The 15,945-nt window shown below is 44.6% G+C and overlaps 2 protein-coding genes across 2 annotated transcripts; both read right to left on the bottom strand.

Moving 5' to 3' along the window:
- Positions 1-20: 20 nt before the first annotated feature.
- Positions 21-5,435, bottom strand: LOC114063914 (probable ATP-dependent RNA helicase DDX46). The gene is made up of 12 exons (XM_027896492.1): positions 5,415-5,435; positions 4,348-4,533; positions 3,927-4,067; positions 3,423-3,540; positions 3,087-3,252; positions 2,638-2,789; positions 2,247-2,360; positions 1,863-2,028; positions 1,379-1,499; positions 947-1,122; positions 446-567; positions 21-149 (listed from the first exon to the last, which is right to left on the bottom strand). Exons 1-12 carry the CDS (start codon positions 5,429-5,431, stop codon positions 63-65), a joined length of 1,566 nt encoding a protein of 521 aa, XP_027752293.1. The 5' UTR covers positions 5,432-5,435; the 3' UTR covers positions 21-62.
- A 173-nt stretch (positions 5,436-5,608) lies between these two features.
- CAMLG (calcium modulating ligand) lies at positions 5,609-12,141 on the bottom strand. Its single transcript, XM_027896493.1, has 4 exons — positions 11,961-12,141; positions 9,961-10,415; positions 9,067-9,132; positions 5,609-7,352 (listed from the first exon to the last, which is right to left on the bottom strand). Exons 1-4 carry the CDS (start codon positions 12,121-12,123, stop codon positions 7,161-7,163), a joined length of 876 nt encoding a protein of 291 aa, XP_027752294.1. The 5' UTR covers positions 12,124-12,141; the 3' UTR covers positions 5,609-7,160.
- Between the last annotated feature and the right edge of the window lie 3,804 nt (positions 12,142-15,945).

Raw genomic sequence — 15,945 nt, 5'->3', positions numbered from 1 at the left:
CTTTTGAATTTGTTAGAATTACACAACAAATACAAAAAAAATTCTCCATAGGAAAAGGTTTTCTACTCACCATTGTTAGCTGCTAACATGTCAATCATACGGCCAGGTGTGCAAACAATAATTTCAGCACCTCTTTTGAGTTCAGCTATCTGATTTTAAAACACAGTAAACAAACTATTAATTTTTTGCTTTGTGATTTTTTTTTTTTAACAAATTTTTAAACAGTCTGAAACTTTTAAGGATTGTATCTGAGAATTTTCAAAATCAGTATGTTTAAGGCTAAGTTACTTGAAAATGCTTAAGCTTTTGCATTACTACCACTGCCACAGAGAAAGCCCAGAATGAAGGCTGCAAACGTCCTGGATTTATGGGAGAGAGAAAGGAAATTAACACTAATATTAAAGCCCAAGAACTCTTTGACAAGGAAGGCGGGTGTTTTGTGTACCTGTTCACTGATTCCTGTCCCTCCATAAACACAGACAACTCGAAGCCCAAGTGTCTTTGAGAACTTCTTGCACTCCTTGGTAATCTGCAAAGCCAGCTCACGAGTAGGTGTCATGATGACAGCTGAAAAGCAAGGCACTTTCATCATGCACTGGAATGCTGTTGTAATTTACACAATAAAAATTCATCTTTTGTAATGATGTTTACAGCTATTTACTTCCTATTTTTAAGAATGTAACTTCAAGAAACAGACGATTGAGACAATAAGAGAATGGGGTGGAGATCTGGTCCAAGTGCCAAAATCAAAGTAAGGTCTCACAGAGATACATGGACATGGGAGTGCTCCTGAAACAACATTAGACAGCATTAACTAAAAAAAAAAGACACTAATTAATGGGCAGTGGCAAGCACTTCCCCCAGGAGAAGAACTGAAGACCATCTAAAGCATATACTTGAGGTTGTACTCATTTAAACAGTGACTCTGAAAATAAGATCTTTGTACCTATGGGACCTTCTCCTTCTTCCAATGCTCTCTGATCCATGATGTGCCTGAACATGGGCAACAGGAAGGCGATGGTTTTTCCACTTCCCGTTTTGGCAATGCCAATCAAATCCCGTCCGTTCATGATTGCTGGGATAGCCTGGGTCTGAATGGGAGTGGGCTTTTCATAGCCATGTCTTAAAGGAAGGGAAAAAAAAAAAAGGTATTTTAAGAGCAAAAATACAGATTAAGATAAGCAGCAAAACCATGATGCAAATGGCAAAGAATAGTTAATAACAATAACTCAACACTGGGTGATAAAAACTCTGATGACCATATATGTAATAAACATGGACATGGGGAATTATGAAACAAAGAAAAGGGTTTTTCTCATGAACGTAGAACACAGTGAACAAAATCAAGCATAATATAGTTCATAAAGTGCTTGCTTACTTTTTGAGGGCAGTGAGAATCTTCATGGAAATACCACACTGTACCCAGGTTTTTATTGGTTTGGGGCAGCCTTTTCCCTTGACTGTAATTCCCTCCAATTCCAGCCTGTACACGTTCACCTCTGAAATAGAGTTTGCATTACAACAGAGTCAAACTTGACACTTCCTTCCTACCTTGATTAAACTATTCTTGCTTTGTCTCTTAACATGAAACACTGATTTTATCACCATCAGAAAATCAGCTTTTTGTTTGTTACATGTAAACACAGGAGGAAGGTGGAAAGGACTCAGGTAAATTTTCCTCCAGTGAAAGCTTCATCAATAATTATGAGTTATCAACAACAGTGATGTAAATGATTCAACATTTTTCTATACCAAGTTGCTTCAAATGTTCTTTATATTCCAAACCCATCTGGTGCTCCTTTGAAATGCCCCATTCTTTCCTCTAACAGTACCCAAGGTGTGCTGGTTGCATTTGTCTTTACCTTCCTGAGTCATTTTCGCCAGTTCTGGCACTTCAACGTAGAAGTTCTTCCTGAAAGGTTCATATTCTATCTTTCCATGATCCACTGGTTCCAGCAGCTTCCTCTGCTTGGTCTGATAGCCAGTCAGGGCAGTCTGAAGATCAACCTCCTCCTCCTCTGAGGAATACTGTGGAGATCACCGATTGTGTGTACATCAGTATGAAGGAATGGGCTTTTTAAAGTTCATTTACACATGAACTTTATTCAGAAACAACAGGTTCTCCTCGCTGTGTTACACCCACGTGCCCACATCCCTAACAACCCTTCAGGCTCTCACACAACCCCAGGGAGTTAAGAAAAGCCACGTTGTGTTTCCACAGCAGAAACACAAGACATTTCCAGTACCTCCATTGCATCTTGGTCATTCTCCATGAGCTCCCCTTTCTTCTTTTCTGACTCTGCAGCTGCTTTTTTGGTTGTCACCACGGTTACCACCTTGGTAACAGTTGGTCCAGACTTCTACAAAACAGTGAAGAAAATGACTGCATTTTATATAAAACAAAAACCATACTCTATAAAATATACAGAATGTTTGTACTTGTGTACAAGTGAAATTTTAGCAGAATAATGCTTGAGAAAACAGCTTCATAAAAACACCAGGAAACTGAATTTAAGGCAAATAGGCTTTAAATGCATCTAATTTCATGCTTTTTTTGCATTTCCCCCCCATTTTGCTATTAAAACACAAAGTTCTCTTTATCTTTTAAAAGTCAGAAATCTCAACTGGTGATTTTACCTTTTCACTCCCACCTCCACCTTTCACGCTTCTCATATTGAACTTCTTGACCTCTTCTTTTACTTCTTCCATGTAAGCATCCAAAGGATCTAACTCCTCATCTTCAACCTCATTGCCTTCTTTTTCTCCTTCTGCAGTTTCCTCTTCATCATCTGATGTGAGCAGGAAAGATGAGGATGAAAGACAGGGAAACATAAAAGTGCTCAGATGTGCCAAATTATTCCACTACCCAAATAACAGTTCAGTACTATTGCTACATAGTTTTTTCGTCATACAAATCCCTCCAGTTGTTCAATCAAAAATGAATCTTAGACCATCTAAAGCCATGATCAGATTTAGGCTGGTTTTTATAGTTTACATTCCGAAGACTAATTTAATGATTTAAAGATAACGTAATAAAAATATTATTACAAACAGAAGTATTCTGTTATACATAAACATTTAAATACCATCATCATCTTCTAAACTCCATTTTTTGCCCTGCTTCATCTCTTCAATTTCTTTTTTCAGCTCTCCTATGTTCTCCATTGCCTTCTTGCGTTGTTCTTCCCTCCATTTCTCCACTCTTTCCTTTCGCTTTCTCATTTCTTCTTCAAGTTTGTTCTGATCGAAATTCTATGATAAAAACCAACCAAACAGTGAAAATTAATGGCCACTGAGTTTAGTCTGTGCTTCTTCAAACAAACACAACCATTGCATGAGCATGCTGTAGAACACTGGGCATCCACAAACTCCCTGGTTTCAATCCTTTATCTTTTAAACCTGTAAGTGTTAAAAGCCTCTACCTCGGTGGCCACGGCATTTGTAGTAGCATCTTTATCCTTCTCTTCTTCCTTGTCATCTTTGTCTTTTTTCTTTTCTTTGGAAACTTCTACTCCTTCTGTCTTTTCTTTAGATCTTGATCTGAAAGGTAAGATCAGAGGTTTCTTAGAAACTCGCAGCTTTTCTTAAGGGGAGGATACACAAGTGCTGGACAGAAACAGAAATATGACCAACCTGTACAGGTTTATGTTTCCAAACACCTCACAGAACACACTGCTTCCCAGATAATCTTCTCATGTCATGGAACTATTTTCTCTAAGTACCAGAAATGTGGAATCCATTGCTGTTCATGTGCTTTGGCACCATTACCACTTATGGACTTCCCACTCATTTTACAGTAGAGTACCATTATAACACTGCTTGCAATTATGTCTACTCCACTAAGAGTGTCTACTCCACTAAGATACATTGAAAAGAACGTAACCTGCAGTTTTCACACATTTCTAAAGTCAGGAACACAATAATACCTGTTCTCTGTTTTCCTGCTCTTGCTTGGACTGGAGGATCGAGACCGTCTCCCTCTACTCCTGCTCCTCGAGCGCCTCCTCTCCCGGCTCCGGGATCGTCTCCTCTCTCGGCTCCGCTCCCTTTCTCTGCTCCTTGAGCGTCTGACACGGAACAAAATTGTATTTATTTACCCCATGATCACAGTGTAACTTTAGTCTGCTACTGAGGAACAAGTTGTAAAAGGAATTTACCAATCATCAAGACCATTAAGAACTTACAGACTCCAGCACCAGCAGCTAGAAAGGATTTAATAAGCAAAAAGCCTTGAGCACAGTGAAATCTATACAGCCCTCAGCAAAGTGACTGATGAGAGGGAAGAACATCAAAATCCAGCTGACTGGATGGCACTTTGATCTACTTCAACTGGAACTCATGTCCTACCTTTGGCGCTTTCTGTCCCGCGACCGGGACCTTCTCTTGTCCCTGCTGCGGGACCTCTCCCGCCTGCGATCCCGATCCCTGCTCCTGGAGCGCCTGTCGTCCCGTTTGCCCCTTTTGTCCGACGGGGAACGACTCCTGGAGCGGCTCCCGGAGCGCCCACGAGACGCGGAGCGCTTCCGATAATGCCTGAGACACAAATGCACGGAGATGAATGTCAGCACAAAAACCATTTGCACCTAAAGGATATTGGTCATATTTAGGTGAACAAGCAAAAAAAAAAATTATCTTTATTTCTTAGGCTTTTAAAATTTCTAAACATTTGTAACGGTGTCCTATCCCACCCACCACTGCCCCAGCTCGTTTGGAGCTCCGAGAGTGCCCAGCTCTGCACTGAATCACTAATTTGAGCCCAAGCTGGTGGGTAAAATTTCAGCTCATCTGCCTCTGTCGGTGTAAACTCCCGTTACGGGTCCGGGGGTTGTGACACGGCACTGACAACCCGTGTGGGGGCTGCTGTGGCAGCTCTAGGGTTAAAACCCGATGGTTTGGTCAAACCGGGAAACACACAATGTGCCCCGCAGCACCGGCACGTTGCGGGATCGGTGCGAAGCCCGAGCGGTGCGAGCAGCTCCGGACCAGCCGGAGCACACGGTCCCATCACTGCCGGGCTGCCCACAGCGCCAGCCCGGTGCTCGTACCGGCTGCGAGCGGCACAACACCCGTGACCCCGCAGAAACTCCAGGAGCACACGGAGAACGCCTCACCCACGTTCGAACCGCTACGTGGCGAACCGCGCCGCTTTAGAGCGACCCCTCCAAGGCCGCGGGGCGGTCTCGGGGCAGCTCCGGCCCTCGCAGCGCCGGCCCCGCGGCCCCTCAGCCCCGTCCCGGAGCGCCGCGGCCCCGGCGCTGCCCTCAGACCGGCGCCGGGCCCGGCCCCTCCGCGGCACCCTCAGCGCCCGCCCCGCCTTTGTCCCGCCGCGTCCCCCAGCCCGCCCCGCGCTCCCCGGGCCGGCCGCGCTGCGGGTGCGGGGGCCCGGCCCGCGATGGCGCCGCCCGCCCCCTCACCTGGACTCGCGGCCCATGGCGGCGGCGGCGCTCCCGCTACACGGCGGCCGCCATCCCGCGCCGCCCGCGGGCAGCCCCGCCCCTTCCGCCCGGCCCCACAGCGCCCCCCGCGGCCGGAGGGCGCAGCAGGGCGGTGTCACACCGTCAGTGCCAGCATCACCAACATTGAACACTCGCTGCTCCCCGCAGCGCTCGGGAAACGCTGTTCTGGCAATTTATTTGTATCGCGGTTGGGGCATGTAAATAGGGAATCGGGGCGCGCGTGTAACTCCGGAGTAAAGCTCGTTATTTACAGATCTCGGCCTTAATTTCAATTTGCTGAAAACTCCCGGCTAGTGTAAACAAATGTAAAGCTTCTGAATCAGTATCATGCTAATAGGCCCAAGTCAGAATCTTCTGCAGCCCTGTACATCTGTAAAGTAATACTCACTGAAGCATAATGTTAACACCCCCCCCCCCTAAAATGGTCAAATCAAAATCTAAGATTCTTGTTTTCAGGCCACAAACAGACACGAATCTCATTCAGGAGTCAGAAATGATGCACTAGAATCACAGCTTTAACAGAAAATAATGGATGGAGCACAGGGCATTTACTTTAGAGAGGTATAATCAAACACTTCTGCTCCCTAAAAAAATTTCTGCAAATACCAATGTCAAATAGGTGTTTTACCGTGCTAAAAAAGACATCAGCCTACATTTCCTGAAAGTCCAGATTCTCAACAGAAAACTACAAGATGAAAACACTACGAAATTTAGCTTCAATAGAGATTTTTAGAGATTATCACTGTTTAAGTTGACTATTTGGAATGACACTTCCTTCCTCCCACTGCGCAAAAATTCATTCATTTCAAGTGACTGAAAACAAAACAGTTTCCCTTGTAAGTTTTAAAACCACTAGAGCAAAGATTTGATGTTGCAGGTTGGGTGCCAATATATACAACTCCCTCATGAGGTGAACTGTTAACATCAAGAAAAGGCATCAGAAAGCACAGGGATGAGCTGCACTAGGCTTAGGAGGCTGGAAACTCATAAACAGGCGAGATTAATTTTCTGCCTTCTTACTTGTTGATTAATGACATTCGTAAGCACCAGGATTTTCTTGGTGTTGGTTTTGCTTAGCTCTTTCCCACAATAACCACCAAATGAAGTTAATCACAATCACAGCAAATAACATAGAGCAAGGCAAGGATTATAACAACAAAGTGGCAAGTTTCACCAACGTTCTCCAGAAGCAGCTACTTGGCTTGACATTCTGACCTGGAACACTTGAAGAGAGTACAGGGGTTTCTTTTATTTAGAGCTTTCTTTTAAAAAAATGGGAACACCACAAAATGAGCAGGTCTCATTAGATACAGTCATACAGCATATACACAAATATATGGTTCTGCTGGAGGGAACTCTCTTCTTGCTCTCACTGGAAAGAACAAAGGCAGCTTTGTAAATATTTACGAAGGAGGCTGAGAGGGGCATCATCTACCTAAAGCAAATAAATCATCCACTGACACTTGCACCCTAGTCTTCACATTTGTAATATGCAGACACAGTATTTAAATAAACTGAACCAATACAACTGGCAGCATGGGACCCTGCTCTTCCTTTCCCAAAATGACTGGATTTAAGGCTCCTTTCAAGCATTTGAACAGGTAGGAATTTTAATGAAGGTTTAGACCTGGCCGCACAGTCAGACATTAAAGGAACACAGTCCAGAAAGGTTTAGTGTAGCTGCTGTGTGGAACTGTACAGCCATCATGGTACTTCAGAGCCAAAAACCAAAGTAAGTTCATGGCAAAAGATAAAAGTAAAGAAATAGACACAGAGGTCTGTGAAAACATCTCCCATTTTGCTGTAGGTGTCCATGGAGCGACTGATCACTTCTGCAGGGATCCCAGACAGCAGGAGAGCAGCAGTCAGGACTGTCGTTTTCACCTTCTTCTCACACTAAAAGGGATAAAAACACAGTATCATGTTAGCCCTCCTAATCCAATTCTGCTTTACATGTCTCCAACGTTGTGCCAATTTCACACGCTCCAAATTCACTGGTAAGAGCAGCAGGTTTGGATTGATTCTCTCCAGACACACTGGGGGATTCACAGCACTTATCCCAGACACAGATTCCCGCTGTGCTGGATCCCCCGGAGCTGAGAGAGAGGCTGGAGAACAGCAGAGCAAATTGATCCCAGATATTCTGCCTCCAAGCAGGCTGAGATGTGGGGCTGGGCAGGAGTGGGAAGATTCCCAGACAGGGGCAATCTGGGTGTAAGAAGCCAAGCCTGGCATCTCCAGCGGGAGAACTGGATTAATCTCGTTACACTACTTGGCAAAAAATAGAACACAGAAAGCTTTGGGTTGGAAGGGACTTCATCAAAGCTCATCTCGTTCCAGCCCCCCCTGCCACGGGCAGGGACACCCTCCACTAGCCCAGGCTGCTCCAAGCCCCATCAATACTGTTGGTTTTCTAACAGAAAAATTATTTAGAATTGAAAACCCAACTGTTTCTATTTCAGTACAACTTAATTTGGAAGTTTTATCCTCTGAACTCAGAAATGCCCCAAAACCTTTTGAAAGCTGTTCCATCCTTAAGATGAAGAATCCCAAGAATGCAAAATCTAACAGGCAGGAAAAGGTGACAGTGGCTGAAAATTGATATTTGCTGGACATCTTAATTTAATCCAATCTAAATTAAGCTTTCAAGAGTATTTCTATGTTTCATGAGAGAAAAATGAAGGATAACAAACAGATTGACCTCATGCAGTAAAGTGCAGTCAAAGCATGTTGTGGAAAGGAAACCCCTCTTTAAATTCTGAAACTCAAGAGCTGATTTTAAATACAGCAGGAACAAGATCAAGAAGATGTAGGTGATGAGCTGGTGCAAATCTAAGTCTAATTCTGCTGTTTTGTGTTGTGACACATCGGCTTAGAATGACTATTATGATATACTTAACTACAAAAGAACTGCTGATTTATTCTGATTTCCTACAGGTAATGTATAATTCCTTTTAAAATGTAAATTTTCCCTTTTAACTCTGGACTGAACATCATTCAATCCCACTCTGCAGCACAAACCTGACAAAATCATCAACCTAACAAATACTTCAGCACAATTACCCTGTGTAAATATATAAATCAAGTGATAGAGCAAATCTAGCTAATGAGCAGCAAGTTTCACACACAAATAAATGTCTCATTTCAAGCTGCCATTCAACCTGATAGCAGCAATAGAATGCAGGGCCCTTAAAACCCACGTTCTGCCTCATTCTTTAGCAAACACACTCCCAAATTTCATCCAGATATTACATGCAGAACAGCTGCTGACAAAGCAAACAGTAACCAGAGAAGAGCGTGGTCTAGGAAAAAAGCAAATTTCCTGAAGACATGAAAGAACTACCTGGATTTCCTGGTCAGATGCTTTTAATTAGGCTATAGCTAAACAAGCTGCTAGTCCATGTTTTCACAGAAACTTTTAAAAAAAAGATTTGGACTAAATCTGGAAAGATTAAAAATTAGTATAAACCATCAGCACTGGTAATACAACTCTAGAGGTTAAAACAAGAGAACAATACTTCACATGCATTGGTCCCAAAAACAACATAATCTAAACACAAGTTTAAATTTAAAACACTTCAAATTAATTCTAAAAAAAAAAAACCCTTACCTTTGGAAAGTACTTGGACAGCCCCATGTAAGCGAGTTGTAGAGTAAGAAATGGTGCAAATATTGACTGAAGGAAAAGAATATACAAAAATTAACTTGGTCAGAAGTAATAGCTGAGAAACACAGAAATGTAATGCTTCCTAAGTCATAAAAAAAAACTAGTAGGTAAAAAATAATTTGTGGAACACAGCAACAGTATTCTTGAATACTGCAAAACTAAGTAGACAACATGACAAAACCAAGGTTCTGCTCTATTTGGAGCCTAAAACCCTTAAATCACAGAAGTGAACAGCAGTGAGTGACACTGAGCCCAGGGATCCAGGAGGTGGCAGGTTGTGCCTGCCACACGTCTCTGTGCTGTTCTGCAGGCACCAGGAATACTGAGAATTACTGTTCTCAGAGTGATAAATGAGTAGGATTTACTTATCTTGGGACAACTGTTACTGTTCCTCGAACCATTGAGCGATTGGGGTTGGAAGGACGTTAAAGACCACCTCATTCCAACTCCCTGAAGGGCAGGGACACCTTCCACTAGACCAGGTTGCTCCAAGCCCTGTCCAACCTGGTATCAAATACCTCCAGGGATGGGCACTCTATTCTTACTCCCTTATTCTTTTATACACTCCAAACTAGAGGAGCAGCTGACTCATATGTTTACAAAGACAGGAATAAATTTGCAGGGGACTTTAAGTCCATCACCTGCTCCAGTGCATCTGCCCTCAAACACCACGGACCAAACACGTGCTGCTCTCAGTGGTTACACAGTGGCTGTGTGGAAATGTGAAGAGTGCCTGAAGCTCCCAACTGGGTCACTACCAACAGACTTCAGCCCCAGATGAAAGGTGTTCCACAATAAAGTTGCACCAACAGAGCAGGACCGTTCCCCTGCACTCACCAGGTACTTGCACACAAAAGCCCTGACCGCGACGGCGAGCAGAGCACATCCCACCAGCCGGAAAATGCGGAAAGAGTCAAACTCCTCCCCGGCATTCCCGTTCTCCTGGCTCGGCTTCTCGCTCATCAGCTGGTTCCTCAGCTTCAGAGCCTCGTCAAACCTGGACAGGTACTGCTCCAGCCCGTGCCTGGCTGGCCGTGGCGCAGCCTCGGGGGGCAGGTCGGGGCGGTGCCGGTGGCGCAGCTCCCCCGTGCCCTCGGTGACCAGCTCGGGGGCTTTGCCGAACAAGTCCTTGTCCCCCCGCAGCTCTGCCAGGCTCCCCGCGTGGTCAGCAGGGCCCGGCACGCCGCACACGGAATCTCCGAGCACGATTCGCTTGGAAACCGAAGGAATGGGGAGGGAGTTGGATTTATCCTGCTCGTGCTGCAGCTTTGACTCCGGGTGACCGTCGTCATCTGAAGGAGAGAAACAGAAATGCGTGGTTACACACAACACTCTGCCCACACCGGATCGGGGTCCGGGGTTGATGTCTCTGCTTCCCAAGTGAAAAGACATGACTAAATACTCCCAAATTGTCAGGATACATAAAGCTCTCTAACGCTGTCGTTTTAGTGTTGAAAGCAAGGCTTTACATCATTTCTGGCCAGAGGTGTGTGTGTGTAAGGCTGACAGAGTCCAGTCCCCACAAAGACCCCCAATCCATAATTTTTCTGCATATTTTTACATTTTTAGCAAACGAAGAAATTAATGTTCATTAGTTCTTAATTACATAATTCTCTTTCATTAGTGGGTCATTATTCTGCCTTCTATTGGGTATTCTCACTTTTTATGATAATTAGTTCATATCTTTAGTCTTTTTAGTATCTTTTTCTCTCGGAAGGGACTTTCCATCCCATCTATTGAGTCTTTGTTACCCTTCTACTTTATCTGCTGATTTCTGCAAAAAGCCCTTGCAGTTCCTAAATCTTGGGTTCCAGATGTCCAGCTTCAACAATACATCTTTCTCTCTCCCAGGCTTTGTTCATTGAAGCATTTCAAGATTAACTTTTAACAAAACTTACAGTTTTAGCACTTTTCCCGAGCTGTGTTCCCACCAAAGCAGTTTATGACAACTTTCTGCTAAACACTGGCTAAAAGTGATTTAAGGCAAAACGTTCATTAAAGCTATTAAAAATTAGAAAAGTTGTATCATTTCCAACAATTTGGCTTGTTCTCTATTGCCAGAGGCAGAGCAGTGTTAATCTGCTCTGTATGAAACCTCAAGACCCATCTCAGAGCAAGAGAGGTGATGGCAGAGAACAAAAGCCAAGCCAAGAGACCCACAGAACAGGTCTGGTCCTACCAGAGAGGCTTAAGGAGAACTTTTCAGAGCTAAATCAGACTGATGCATGGCTCATGGGCATCCTTGTAAACCGAAATCTGAGAACACTTTCCTGACAAGATGGTCAGGCTGCTTGAAGCATGTGGAGAAATACAAATTATCTACCTATGATTCTGCTAGAAAATCCTGCATGACAACCACAAGCGTCCAACGCCTGGTCGTTACCCAAACGGGAGACAACCGCCTGCGATAAAAACCCAGCTACGAAAGCCAGGAGTAAATGACTGGAAACGTGGGGGAGGCTCATCCTTTCTCTAACTAAAAAAAAAAAACAAAAAACACTTGCAGGGGAGGCTCATCCTTTCTTTAGCTAAAAAAGCCCACTTGCAGTGAAATGCCCGCTGGTCCAGGGGCAGTGCTGGGCCCAAGTGCCGATGCTCTGGTGCACGGATGATGCACGGATCTCACCCGAGGGTGGGTCCCCCGCAGGTCGCGCTGCTCTCAGAGCATCCCTGCGAGGGCAGGCAGCACCGAGGGGCCCTGTGGAGCCGGCGGGCCCTGTCGCCGCCTCTCCTGCCCGCGAGGGGAGCGCGGGCAGCGCTCAGGGCGAGAGGAGCCCGAGGCGTCCCCGCAAACCCCGCGCGGGAAGCCCTCACACCGACCCCGCCGCACGGCTCACCCTTGCCGGCCGCGGGCCGGTGGAAGCCCATGATGCGGTTGATGCGCTCCTCCGAGTTCATGAGCAGCTTCCTGCGGCGCAGCTCGGCGCGGCGCTGGGACGCCGAGAGCCCCGCGGGGGGACCGGGCGGTGTGGACACCGCGCCCTCCCCGCCGTCCGCCATCCCCGGCTCCTCAGGCCCGGCACCGCGCCCGCCCCGCGCAGGCGCGGCCACCGCCCGGCCCGCCCGCTGAAGCGGGAGCCGCCATTTTGGGTAAGGGCAAGAGCAAGCTGGGGTTCGCCGGGGACTGTCCCGCTCTCCGCGCTCTCCAACGGAGCGGCGCCCGCACTAAACATGGCGGGCGTGGCCTCGGAGGTAACGTCACAGCGGTGTGAGGGCGGGAAGGGGAATGGCGGCGCTGAGGGGACGGGGATGATGAGACAGGGGCCGTGACAGCACTCACAGGGACACCCTCAGGACACAGGGATGTGTGTGCAGTACAGACAGGGACACGCACAGGGCTGTGCACCACACACAGGGCAGCGCCCTCACCTGCCCCTGCACCGCTGCGGACTGACTGTCCACACTGAGCAAAAACCAGCACGCGAGCACCGCTCCAGGATTCCAGAATTGCTGTGGCGTTATAGGATTGGGGGTGTGTTCAGTTCTTTCTAGCAAGAGGCATAATATTCATGTTTATGCACACGAAAAGCCCATCACACCTCTCCTGGTATGACAGGTGATAAAACTGTGCCACATTAATTCTTCCTTTAGCTGAACATTGCCATGGCCAACCACTGGGCGACAGCACCCGAGAGCCAAACCAAAGGAGAGGGACAGCGATCATTTCCATCAGTACTTCACATAGTTGCCATCCACATCCTCTTTAGCGCCCCAGGCACTTCAATTAGGATCAGGAGATCCCACACTTGGGGTTCCCAACCCCAGAGCCACAGCCGGAGTGGGGGGAGCTCAGCAGCAGCGGGACAGGGGGATGTGTAGTGGGGAAAAAAAACCCCATTGCTGACAGGTCCAATTAACATTTCAACAAAACTGAATGACAGAATTCTGTATTCAAAAACAGTTAAATACAGAGATCTGACTACCAAGCTCATGCATTAACTCATCCACGATGAACCAGAAGCAGCAGTGACAGCAGCCCATAAAAGAATTGGCAAGCGTAAAATGGAGATGACTTTTACAAAAAGGTGCTGAAAGAATGGGATGATAATGAAGATACGGGATCACCTACAAGAAAACTGATCACCATCTCGGAATGCTGCTGAAGGCTAAATTCCAACCATCACTGTCAGCTAGCTCGTGAGACCAACTTGTTGATAAATGGTATTTATCTCAATCAATCAAAATACATTACTCTATTTTTATTTATAAGAAAGGAGTGATGGACTTGCATGAGTTCTTTCAATTAATTTTATTGAGTAGCCAAATCTGATAAATTAGCACAGATAAAATAAGCATTTGCATGTGTTACAAATGACTTTTTACAGGAATAAAACAGTGAAAATTACAAACTGTAAAAAGGAGGACAAGTAAATCCTGTCTCAAATTCAGAAGGGGGGAGATTTATAACTTCATACTGAAGATCAAATGTTTGAGTTCAGAAAACAAAGATTTAATATTACAATATTATACACTACTTTACAAAATTAAATTTACTATAAGGATTACATCCATAATAGTAAACAGAACCTTAAAATCACATTTAATGGTCCCTTAACTTAACAGCCATTCTGCATCTTTGATTAAATTCCGTTAAGAAATTAATTCTAAATAAAAGTGAATCATTCTAGTTATTGCAACACAGTCTATGTGGACTTAGACTCAAAATATATTAAATTAAAAACGACAATGAAAGCAAAGTAAAATGGATGGTAACAATGTCGGCTGAACACTAATGTGTCAAATACAGAAACAGCTTTAAAAAGTGTTCAACTAGAAAAATAGACACACCTCTACCACACATTTGCAGTGGGAGAGTTGTCGTGCTGAGATCTAAGTACCAGAGCCACTCCTGCCTGTTTTTGCAGTTCGTCTTCAGAGTCCTCATTTTTCAGTGTTATGTAAAAATGAGAACTCCCAGGTAGTGTGTGTGTGTGTCCATCTGCCCTGTGTTGCCCTTACAGCAGTACAAGTGAAGCAGCAGGCCTTCCCCCCTGAGAGGGAATAAATTAATACAGAATTCCTTCCAAAGGGAAGAGAACTCCGAGAGGGTTCATCGGACTCGTTTATCGTGTTTTGCTCTGTCAGACTTAGGGACTCCAATTCAAAGTTGTTAATTGCCACAGACATCTTCAGCCATTAGTCTGCTGCACATAAAGCAATCGGGCCACCTCCAACATTTATGTTTCTTAAGAAAAATAAGGGATATAGTAGCAGAATACAGTCATAGTAACAAACAGACTTTGGGTGGGCTGTTAGATGTAAGGATGGTTTTCAACATCCAGGTGATAATATACCCAAAACACAAGGTTTAAGTCAGAACCTATGCAAGTGCAGAGGTTCCATTTATGATTTAAATGAAGAGACCCCTTTCCCCCCTGGAAAAAAAAAATCAGACTGTCAAAACTTAAAAAAAACCCTCTTCACTATGACTAGAAACTGTGCAATTCTCTGAAAAGCTGTTCAAGTAAATACACCCCTGTTTGCTACAGAGGCAGCAGACAGGGAAGCTTAAATTGGTTCTTTAATAGGCTTTCCATGCTATTTTAGCCATTGTTCTGAACTCGAGCTTCTTGTGCTCCAAGCAACAAGAACCATTTCCCCCAAGGAACTCCTCCCCTGAAGTAAGGCAACTCCTGACAATCACAGCCTGAAATGGGAGCAAATGTTTACCCAAATGTTGACCCCCACTGACATTTGTGTCACCAAATGTAAGCGAACTAAGCACAGTACGTTTGACCACTTTCCAAGTGTTTTACCTCTTCAAGTTACTTGCCCCAGGAAGTAGGTTTTGCAAGACCTTTAAGTTTACACCCTTAAACAAAAAAGCAAACTGAGGTTTCTCCACATGCAACCGTTCCACGGGCACAGGAATACAGTAACTTAAACACTCTGTGTTGGTAGCTATCAGTGATAGCTTCATCTTCAAAACAGAACAACTGTCAGTACACTTCTATAAAGTTATTTAAATACTTTCTGTATATAAATTTTCACTTCAAGTCTGATGTCAGCTTCAATCTGCAGCTCTGGCAGGGTCTGAGAGTATATTTAAAGCTTTTATTTGGTGCACATTGGCTTTGGACCTGGGCTCATTACACAGCTACAGTAAAAAAACCCCTTCTTTGACAACTTCAGGCATGTCACAAATCTTTCAATGCAATATAATAATTTTGTTCTTGGAAAAATAATTTCCGACTTTAACATCAGAACGTCCAGTGTTGTCTCTAAACATTCGGTCTGAAGTGCTGCCACACAAACACCAGCTCTGAGGGGCCCAACATTCACTTCATGTAAACAAGAGCCAAAAGTCTACTGAACATAAACCAAAAAAAAAAAACCCTATAAATCTGAGATAACCTTCCTGGCCCTTCCCCTCCCACACCACTCACAAACTGAAATGAAAATCATTCTGAAAAAAAAAATCAAAGCTTGTCATCTACCTAAGTCTACTCTTGCTGCTGACTCAGCCACCTCATGCAGGGGCCCACTCCTGGCCAGTTTTTAAATTAGAATACTGACACATTAAAAGCTTTACAAATGCAGCCATCTCGTCCAGGTTAAGCTTACCTTTAGTCCTATTAGCCACAATCCAAATGCAAGCACTGGATCCTACACTCCACAAGGTATTTGTTCACTTCACAATGAACACTTGTTTCATTGCTACTTTAAAAGCATTAAGTTGAACATTGAGATGCTCTGTCTGTAACCACTGGATGCACTCAGAAAGAATTTCCCTGCAAATCATGATCAGTATTGTGAGGTTTTATATCTAGCAGCAAAAAAAAAAAAAAAAAAAAAAAAAAAAAAAAAAAAAAAAAAAAAAAA

The sequence above is a fragment of the Empidonax traillii genome, unplaced genomic scaffold, assembly GCF_003031625.1.
Source record: "Empidonax traillii isolate 1590-97213 ecotype Southwest subspecies unplaced genomic scaffold, ASM303162v1 scaffold499:size456302, whole genome shotgun sequence".
Lineage (NCBI taxonomy): Eukaryota > Metazoa > Chordata > Aves > Passeriformes > Tyrannidae > Empidonax > Empidonax traillii.
Note: the sequence above shows the minus strand (reverse complement) of the source record. Positions and strands in the feature narration are given on the sequence as shown.